An 11,160-nucleotide genomic window follows, 5' to 3' on the forward strand; every position below is an offset into this window, starting at 1 on the left:
TTCCCTCATTCAATAATATAAAGCTGTATGAGGGCAGGGATTTTTCTGCAGCTCCCTAGACTATGTCCAGAATAAATAGTAGTAGTAACTAAAAAAAAAAACCAAAACTATCTTGAGTGGATCAATATTTTTATTTTTTTAAAAATAACACCTTTATTGTAGAAACTTAGAAGATACAGATAAGGTAAAAGACTAATAGGATTGATTACCTGTAATCTGACATTCTAACTTTTTATGTTGTTAAAATATGGGAGTGGGGAGGAGGAGGGGTCAATGGGGAAAAATGAAGGAAAAAAGGGGCACATCTCTAATACTTTCAACAATAAAGATAAATTAAAAAACAACAAAAAATTTTGTAGCTTATATGTAATTTCTCATGATGTTTAGAATACCGATTATCTGAAAATTTCCATATTTTAACATGCTTATAAATTTTCTTTAAGGAGAATTATTTAACTTGGGCCGAATACTCAATAATTCAGAATAGGTTGGGAACACAGCAACTGCTAATTTAGCATGAAATACTGTAATTGCTACAGCTTAATTGTTTGTGTTAAATGGAAGGTAGTAATAAACCCTCAGGAATCTCAGTGTAGCCAAATGTATCAGTAACAGGACATTATCTCTAATATATTTGCATAGGTGAAACCAGTAATTTGTTTTCCTCATGCTTCATGTACTTTAAATCTACTTAATCTATATCTTAAACTGTCCATCTTGATGCTTATTTTTAAAGCCTAATTATATGTCAAAAAGGATACTCAGGTATCACTTTAAAATTAAAGCTGCTCTCTGTCAGGGATGTGACAGATGGATGGGTATTCAATTCACATATGATCATAGTACCATTTCTAGACTTACAGTAATGGTGCTCACTGTTTGCATTTAAGAAGCACTGATATGGTGTTCACTATCTTCCAGGAACTGTTAAATAACTTGTCATAACAAGCCTGTGCTATAGGCTTTAATCGTCACAACAAGCCTACAGGTGTATTGTATCAATGAGAATGCGGAGGCACAGAGAGTATGTCTTTGGGGTAAAGGCAGGATTTGGAGGTTGGCAGATGGTCTCCCGTGTTTGTGCTGAATCCCTACAGTCTGCTGCCTCTCCACAGGTGCAGACGGTAGGTAACATTTGTGATGAGTACTATGTGCCGGGCCCTTCTATGTGCTTTATAACTCATCAGCATAACATTATATTTCAGTCATGTTATGGTGATGAGTTACCCACTGGAAACCAAAGGTTCAGGTTTTGGTTTCAATTTTGGCAATGAACTGAGAGTGATTTGGGGCACCTCGTACCTCTCTGGGACTCAAGCTAATGAGTTGATTGGATTAGATTATTTATCTTCCAAAGTCTCTTTTAATTGTAAAGTTTTAGAATTTGAAAACTATTTTAAACGTCTTGAAAAGAACAAAAAACTTTTTTGGCTTCTAATTTTAGTGATTATTGGTATCGGGGGTCTGCCTATACCCCTTTTGTCATTCCATCTTTTGTTTTCTGGTTGCTCTAGGTTTCTAATGTTAAAATTGAGTACTCAGTCTAGATCTTTCATCTCCTACACTCTCATTCTTGAAAAATTATTTTGTTTGCTTATTGACACAAATTTTAAATTTGACAGAAAGATGTAGATGCCTTAGATTCAGATGACATTTTAAAGATATAAAGCCCTTTTAGCAAACAGAACAGAACAAAACAAAACAACCCCAGAACTTTTAATTTAGATATTACCAGTTCAAGGAGCTCAAAGTGTTTTCTTTTCAATGGTAGTCCTCCTATATACAGATTTATATGATGCCAAAGCTGTCTAATTATGCAAATATATTCTAATTTCCATAAGCAAAGGCATTTTCAGTAAGTATTTACATATGATATTGCTATGTACTTATGCAAATGATGTTAACTTTCACCTAGTCCCAAGTGATAAACAATCTCCTAGGCCCTTTAGAGACAATGTTCTTCGAAATACGTAAGGTCAAGTAAGAAAGGTAAGATTTCTAGCTCTAAGCCAATGCCACGAATGTCATAGTTAATAATCATAAAGAATAATCCACTGCTATCCAGCCTCCTTTTGCTTCTCATTTCATCATGGTCTAATGCTTTAGAACCATTCTCTGTTTTACAGATGACACTGGGGACAGCACACAAATTCTGAAGGTACCTCAACTCTCCTCTAGAATGAAGCACATTAAAAAAGAGATGGCCAAAAATCACCTTCAGTTTGTGCGATTTGAAGCAACAGATCTCCACGGGGTGTCCAGGTCTAAGAGTATCCCTGCACACTTCTTCCAGGTGAGTTTTACAAGTAGAGTTATGACTGAATGTAATTTCATGACCATTAGCAAGCCAATGGTCCTTATTACTCTTTCTTATTTTATTGTAATCTACACAGCAAGTTTAGCTGAAAACCAACACTTTATTTTGTTTCTTCTCTTGTCCCTTCCCAAACACATTATTGCTCCCCAAGGAGCTGAACACATAATTTCAGCTCCCAAACAGCCATTCCTTTACCCAATAGAAATATAAAACTAATTACGACTGGTAATTTTAGTCCTTCTGCTTTGAATGATTTCCCTCTACAGAATTATCTTTTCTCTCTTACTGCAATTATGAAGATTATATTTTGTTTGACATGAGAAAATTGCAACAGAAGACCCAGGAGCAAATATAAAAGGGGAAAAAATAATTAAATAGAAAGAATTTGCTAGATAAAAAGCATATCCCTTTTGGCTTCTATTTCTGATAAGAAAATACTCTATTGTTGGATGACTTAATGACTATTAAGTTCTCTAAAATAGTGATATTAAGAAATATTGTAGTTTTGGATATGTTCTAAGATTTTAAGATTTTTTTCAGTTTATATCATGTCTTCATTTTAATGACAGGTATATTGTGCAACTGAAACATTACTTTTTAGGAATGAGACATCAGTCAATATTATATAAAAAAGATAATAGTTAAGCATGCTCTAAATTAAAAAAATATGTAATTGTTATCACTGTGATATCAAATTGTAGTTTTTCTCATAGGCTTTATGCTGGGAAAAAACTGGGCATCTTCAAAACACCTTTTAAAACAATTGCTAACAGATTCAAATTTGTTTCGTAAGAAATTACTTAGATCAGCCTGCAGATATTGTTTCCTCTTTATCCAGGCAAGAGCAAATGTTGGTTACTTTTGATAACAAAATGTGAAATTTACTGTGGCTAGGCCCAGGATCTAATTCACATGACTTTCTTTCAATCAATAAGAAACCATAACTGGCACTTCAGGTACTTGCCAGAGACCTCAATATAAAACTTTTTGTTACTCAATTTTTGCCAACTTCTAATCATTTATTCTACTAATGACATCTGAAACTACATTTTTAAAACCTTACTCTAGTTCCTCAATGGAACTTCTTTATGAAAATATAATTTAATATGCTCCCTATATTTGCTGAGCATTAATACAATTGATGTACAGAGAAAATTTCTGCATTCTATTTTTTTATTGCTATTGAAAATATTTTCCATTATCTTATTCAATGTCCCACATATAAGAACCACTTTTATTTTTCTGGAGTTTAGATAGGGCAATTGCTATTTATTCTTAACCCCAGTTTTCTAATACATTTCGTTACCATTATTATTATTTAATGATTGTACAGTAGTTTTAACAAAACAACTCAAATTTATTTTGGAACTTTTGAAGGTATAAATGAGAATGAATATTTATGTATAGCATGAATATTTATAATTTAAGATTAATTGATTTTGGAAAATTTATCATGACTAGACTTTAAAAATAGGTTAATCTGTGCAAACCAATGTTTACATTGTGTGTCTGGCCCAGGTGGCATGGCTCAGTGCTTGAGCATTGACCTATGAACTGGGAGGTCATGGTTCAATTCTCAGTCAGAGCACATGCCCAGTTTGGAGGCTCAATCCTCTGGGGTGGGGGTTTGGGGGGGAGGGACATGCAGGAGGCAGCAGATCAATGGCTTGTCCTATTGTAATCCCCATAGTTAACTGCCTCTCAGAAGTCTTCAGTAAAGAATTGGAAGTCCTTCTCAGTCCTACAACACACCTGAGCAGTCAGGTCTGCTCACCACTGATGTTTCTATCTCTCTCTCCTCTCCCTTCCTCTCTAAAATCAATAAAAATATATTTAGAAAAATAAACATTGTATGTTTGTATATATATATAAAGCTACCTGTATATGTATAGACATACAATTCTGTATGGGAAATTCATTAAATAAAGAGTGGAGTCAATAATTTGAATTTGCCAATGGCTTAGAGAAAAGTAATTTTAATCTTTATAAAGTAGTTAAATTTTTTTTTTCTATTTGGGGAAAATAAAGTATCAATTTGAGAATTATTTTTAGACCATGGAAAGATATAACATAATCTAATCCATTGACTTCATTTATAGATGAGGAGAGTAAGGCCCAGGGAAGTGAAGGAAAGCTTTTAAAAAATAGTACAGGCAGTTAGTGGTAGAGCTGGGACATTAGTCAGTGATTCTTCTCTTCCATTTCCACTGCCTCTTTTTTTTTTTTTAACTGCACCTTCTGCCTCCAGCTCTGCTTTTATATTTCCTTTTATTGTTAATTTGAGCTAAGTGTTCTTTCTTATAAAATTGAAAAAACATTGTTTTTTTTTTAAAACAAGCCATCTACTAAGACTAGAGGAAAAGACTGTTCTATACTTGGAAAAGGTCAAATGGGGAACCTCTGAAAATGATGGTATCTGCTTTTAGAGAAAACTCACCATGTGCCCAGCACTATGCTCAATGCCTTACAAATTTAGTTTATTTAAACCACACAACCAACTTATACTATCTGCTCTACCAAAGGATTAGTTTTTGTTTAAATTGTATGCAGATTCTTTCTATCTTTGATTTAACCAAAACATGATATAGAACTCATGACTAATTCTCTGGTTGTTTCAAAAGGTGACCTTTAATATGGCCCAAATGTCAGTGATCATAGAGATTGGAGCTATTCTGTAAGAATTTTTATTGATTCGCTGGTGATTTATATTGTGGTATGAAATTGCCCTACTGTTTATATTTTTAAACATAATGTAAGATAACAATTGTCATGAACAAAGTCTGTGTGTATATATTTATGTATTTCCCACTACTAAGAAAGAGTAGTTTGCATTCTGAATGTTCATAAAAGAATAAAGAAAATGACAGTTAAAAAAGAGTGCTCAGAAAAACACAGATTAAATAACCTGAAAGGTAAAGTGTTACTTTTTTCTATTCTTTAAATTCATGAAGAGTAAAATGGTAGCAAGCTGTTCTCTATTGTTCACAATCAAGTGCACGCAAACACAGATTTAAATTGCAGGAACTCTTGGAAGTCTCATGAATAAAATACATCCCTCCTCATTTTAGATACAGTACTAACATATAAATTTTCAAACTAAAAAATTGACAAGTTCGGGAAATCACATTATTTCTTACAGCGAAAATTTGAATGAAAGGATTTCATACTAAACTACTCTAAAATCCCGTAATGTGTGTTTGTGTGTAAAGTGTATATAGACAAGTCTATGAATGACTTAAAAAATTAGGCAGCAGATGAGTAGTGCTCACCTTACTCAACATTATTACTGCTAAAAGCAGATTTGGATCAGCCAAGTCAAGTGGCATTTGAAAGTATGTGTAGAGACAGTGGAGAGTGAAGGAGGCAGTGGCTCACAATCAAAGGCAGAAGAGTGGGTTAGTAGATTGTGTCTGCTAGCACCAACACCTCCTTGGTAGCCATGCTCTTGGGGTTTGGAGGTAATATAGGAAACAATCTGGCTTGCAGAATATCAGTATGTTTTATTAACCTCAAAAGGCTCACTGACATCATGGGAACCACACTTTCTAGTCAGCTTTTTCCTCTGTCAATTAATGTAAACTTCCACACATGAAGCCTTGTTGATATTCCTATTACACCATTTCTAGAAATTGTGTTTTTGTGTGTGTCTGTTTGACTTTATAACTTCATCACTTTCCTGTTGTTTGGCACATAGCAAAAGTTAAATAAATGTCCAAATCCATGGACCCCAAGAGGGTATAGGGCTAAAAAGTGCCTCAGCTATCACCTAGTCTAGCTTCTGTTTCATAGACACGGACGCCGAGGTACATAGTCTGAGTTGCCTAACCTCACACAAATAATTAGTGGAAGAGCCAGGACTAGAATCAGATTTGGTGAGCCCCAGTTCATGCTGACTTGAAAGCTACAACATTTTCAAAGCATTAACCGTGGAGATATAGGTCCACATTCACAGGCAAGGCTTCTGGGACTCTGTGCGACTGTGAGGTGGCTCATTCTTAGTGGGATGTCAAAGTGAATGAAGAGAGGAGTGCAGCTGTCAGCAGACCTGGCTTCTCAGGTGTGTGTTGTAGGCCTGACTACAGTCAGCTCTCTGAGAAGGACTTCCAATTCTCTACTGTAGACTTCTGAGAGGCAGTTAACTAAGGGGATTACAATAGGACAAGCCAAAAGAAAGCCTTATCCGAAGCATTAGGAACTATGCCATTATATAAAAAGAGCTTTGGAAAGTACTTTTGGTCACGACCATTTCAAATAATTCCATAAGGCTTTACTTGACCTTTGTCATTTGCTCTAAAGGCATTTTCCTAATCAGCATACCTTTTACTTATGACGGCTATTTTCAGATTCCAGAGCCTATGAAGCCTTTGAAGGCTAAAAATAATGAGTTGTTTATAAAAGTACCATTGGGGATTTCTTCCAAAAAATTAAAATTAAGTTAATGTTAACTAATAGATGTTAAACACATTTTTTTTTTCCCTCCATCACCCCTCCCTTCCCCATTTATGTTTGTTTTCAAGTTTCAAAACCTTGATTGCTCTATCCTTTAACTTTAGGAAAAAGTGGCCCACGGTGTTTTCATGCCCCGAGGTTATCTCGAATTGATACCGAGTCCTAAGGGCCACGAAGTGGATCACATAAGAGCCACATGTTTTAACAGTGACATCGTCCTGATGCCCGAGCTGTCCACCTTTCGGGCGCTGCCATGGGCCGAGAGGACGGCGAGAGTGATCTGCGACACGTTCACGGTGACGGGCGAGCCCCTGTTGACGTCCCCGCGGTACATCGCCAAGCGGCAGCTGAGCCAGCTGCAGGGCGCGGGCTTCTCCCTGCTCTCTGCTTTCCTCTACGACTTCTGCGTTTTCGGGGCGCCCGAAGTGATCAATTCCAAGACCATCTCCTTCCCGGCTGCAACCTTGTTCAACAACCACGACCAGCCCTTCATCCAGGAGCTCGTCGATGGTTTGTGCCACACCGGGGCCCATGTGGAGAGCTTCTCCTCCTCGATCAGGCCCGGGCAGGTGGAAATCTGTCTGCTGCCCGAATTTGGCATCGGTTCAGCCGACAACGCGTTCACCCTCAGAGCAGGCGTCAGAGAAGTGGCCCGGAAATACAATTACATCACCAGCTTTTTCATCGAGACTGGCTTCTGCCATTCAGGAATCTTGTCTCACAGTCTCTGGGATGTGGGAGGGGAGACCAACCTGTTCTGCAGCAGCCCCGGCCCCGGGCCGCCGCTCTCCGCCACCGGGAGGCGATGGGTGGCCGGACTCTTGAAACACGCGGCCGCGCTCAGCTGCCTGCTGGCTCCTGCCGGCAGCTGCCGAAAACGTTACTCCAAGGAGAGCAAAGAGCAGCAGGAGAGTGTGCCCACCACGTGGGGCTACGATGACAACAGCTGTGCCTTTAATATCAAGTGTCACGGGGAGAAGGGCGCCCGGGTAGAAAACACACTGGGCTCAGCCACGGCCAATCCTTACCTGGTGTTGGCCGCCACGGTGGCAGCAGGTCTGGACGGACTTCAAAGCCGCGATGGTGCCCTGCCTGGCCCCGAGGATGATGACAGCCCTGAGCTTTACCCGTCAAAGCCTCCCGAGATCCCTTTGAAGCTGGAAGATGCCCTTGTGGCTCTGGAGGAAGATCCATGTCTGCGACAGGCTCTCGGAGAAACTTTCATTCGGTATTTTGTTGCCATGAAGAAATATGAGCTGGAACATGAAGACACAGATGCGGAGAGAAATAAATTCCTGGCGTATTTTATTTAGCATGGATCCCTTCCCGATTCCTTTTGAGATGTGGTTTTGTGACTTCAGTAGCTGAGCTAGCAGAAAGAAGAGATTGCGCTTTTGTAATGAACAAGAAGATTACAAGTGCTGTCGCTCTTCTATTTTGTCGCCATGGAAAGGCTGACGGCCGAAGTGGGCTGCTGAGAGGACTCTGATAACAATAAAGTTGCCGTGGGGCTGTGCTACGCAAACTCACCATGTCTTGTCCAGGGGGTCATCATTTCCTGGGTATGTTGACCTCGATCAAATATTCAGGTTTTTTCAGGCAACATGTATATTCACACAATAAAAATGTCTTCAGAATTAGAAAGCAAAATTTACATCACTTAAAAAAATAATTTAAATCATACAGATAGGTTGTGACTGCCAGGGAGACAAAAAGACTTGCGAGGATAATCTCACGAATCAAGACATACTGGGGAATCATCTATTTTGCAAGCATTATTGTGATGTTTCCAAATAAGTTAAATAAGTTTGGTAAAAATATGTCATGATGACAAGTCAGCAAGAGTGTTCCCATATGTCCCTTCTCTTTTTACCCTTCTTCATCAGCAACTCCTCAAAGGCCAAGGAACTACAAGGCTATAAGGTCCGCAAGAAAAAAAAAATCCACAAGAAATAGAATTCAGGCTGGGAATGATGAGGCCAAGTGTTTAAAACCCTATTTTAAAACAATGCCTCACCTAGAAGCCTGATCTATAAAGTAAGGTGGAATGGGTATGTGTGTGGGCGTGGGTGGGCTCTGTGTGCTTTGCTCCCTTCTTTGAAACTAGAGATTTCAAAGATACCGCTGGTGCTTTGTAAAGTGTGAGAACAACTGCCTAGATAATGAGGGCTATGTTTGCAGCTTAAATTTGTATTTAAATGACTGATTCCGCTGCCCATAGAGGTTGGTGTCTCTCTAGAGAATATTTGTTCCGGACCTGAATGAGATAATACTGTAACTATCACTAAAAGTTAGCTTCTTTTGGGAAAAATGCCAACATCCACTTACCAGCAAATGAAAACCCTATTCTAGTGCTCAGGATCAAACAGGAGATTTGTGTGCAATTAAAACTGACTGTGTTCTCCATTTAGATAGCAAACACACGAGCTGAGGATTAGAATTTGGCTCAGACTCTCCTATTCAACTTTGTAGTAGAGTAGTCCCTTCTTATCTGTGGGATTACATTCCAAGACCCCCTAGTAGGTGCTGAAACTGAGGATAGGCCTGAACCCTAAATATACTGTTTTTTTTTTCTTTACATAGATACATAATTTTTCACTTAAAGGAACCACGTTCTGCTTCTCTTTAGCATATCCAAATGACAGCATCACTACTCTTGAGCTTTGGGGCCACTGTTAAATACAATGAGAGTGACTTGCACACAAGTACTGTGATACTGTGACAGTTGATCTGATAACACACAGGGCCACTGAGTGACCAATGGGTGGCTAGCATGTACACCATGGATATGATGAACAAAGGAATGATTCATGTCCTGTTCGGAGAGAGAGGAACAGTGTGGGATTTCATCACGCTATTCAGAAGGGCGTGCAATTTAAAACTTATGAATTGTTGCCCTGGCAGGTGTGGCTCAGTTGGTTGAACATCATCCTGTGCACAGAGAGGTCGATTCTGGGTCAGGGTTGGATGTTTCTCTTTCTTTCCCTGTCTCTGTCTCTCTCAAATCAGTAAAAACATATTAAAAAAAATAAATAAAACTTATGAATTGTTTATCTTTGGAATTTTTCATTTGATCTTTTCAGATTGTGGCTAGGATAGCTGAAACCATGAAAATCAGAACCGCAGATGAGGAGTGGTGGTGGGGACTACGCTACTCAGTAGCTTAAATAGTGACAGTTGGTCTGCCCTTCACTAATTGCTCCTCTCCCTTCTTCTTTGAGCAGGGATGTGTTTGTATACAGAAGAATAAGGATCTTTGTGGATGAAGTGGTGGAGAGGAAGGTAGTGTAGGGCGGGTAGAACAAGGAAAGGAAATCTTCCCTGAATCTTGCGAGAATGAGATCCCACACACTACATCATGGCAGGGAGAGGAGGGAGCAAGCCCATGGCAGCTTGCTAGTTACCTGCCAATGTTCATTCGCCCCTCTCTTCCAAGTAATAACACCTAAATATGTCAGTTGGGAACAAAGTTTGAAAAATCAAAGTGGCATTTCTGAGTTTCCATTGTAGCTGAGTATGGTCATGTTATTAGGTTCAGGGCAAGGGGAATTAAGTAGAAGTGCTGTATGGAAGCTCTGAGGAACTTCCTTAAAGGACAGATGCTCTGCTCCTGGTCCTTTCTCCATCTTTCTGCCTTTACCCTTCCTGCTGGCTGGCCTCAGATCAGGTGGTTGGAGTAATGCCCCCAGGGATGGAGGCCACACAAGGCGAAGTAACAAGAGGGAAGTTCTGTTTTGTGGGGCAGAACTCCATTTGTCCACCTTCAGATTGTAATTTGAGAGAGTAACAAACTTCTATCTCCTATAAGGAATAGTGATTTGGGGTCTTCATTACTTGTGACAAACTTTATATTGTATCTTACTTGTGTGTGAGTGTGAATGACTGTGTGAGTATGAGTGATATGTCTGAAAGTAGGTGTGTGTGGGAAATCTGAGAAATTGAGGATGAAAGAATCCTATCTAATAAAAGACAAAAAGGGTAATTGACTGTACCTTCGCTACGCTTCCCATTGGCTAATCAGGGAGATATGCAAATTAACCGCCAACCAAGATGGTGGCCGGCAGCCACACAGCTGAAGTGACCAGGAGGCTTGCTTGCTCCAGTGATGGAGGAAGCCAAGATTCCCCGCCTGCCGCAGCCCGGCTCTGAGCTCCAAAAGCAACAAAGTTTTAATTATAGAAGCTAAACAAACCCCAGATACCTGCTTTCAGCAGGTCGTGGCCTCAGAGCTGGAGCGAGCAGGAGCCTGCTCTCAGCTCCAGTGATGGCAACAAAGTTTCAATTATAGAAGGTAAATAAATCCCAGAATAAAAAAAAAAGAAAAAAAGGAGAGGTTGAGAGCTTCAGTTGCCGGCCAGCCTGAAAACGGCCCTCAGCCCCTCAGCCAGACTCGC

At 39.3% G+C, this 11,160-nt stretch overlaps 1 protein-coding gene across 1 annotated transcript in view; it reads left to right on the forward strand.

Annotated features, from left to right (window-relative positions):
* Nucleotides 1–8,079, forward strand: part of LGSN (lengsin, lens protein with glutamine synthetase domain) — a 29,548-nt gene extending 21,469 nt beyond the window's left edge. The window contains exons 4-5 of the mRNA XM_070419101.1: nt 2,127–2,293; nt 6,871–8,079. Coding sequence (XP_070275202.1) covers nt 2,127–2,293; nt 6,871–8,079 — 1,376 coding nt within the window. The remainder of the gene's footprint in view (nt 1–2,126; nt 2,294–6,870) is intronic.
* Nucleotides 8,080–11,160: the final 3,081 nt, after the last annotated feature.

This window comes from Myotis yumanensis, unplaced genomic scaffold (genome assembly GCF_028538775.1).
Source record: "Myotis yumanensis isolate MYYU_CA2020_CCGP unplaced genomic scaffold, mMyoYum1.0.hap1 SCAF_6, whole genome shotgun sequence".
Taxonomy (NCBI): Eukaryota; Metazoa; Chordata; class Mammalia; order Chiroptera; family Vespertilionidae; genus Myotis; species Myotis yumanensis.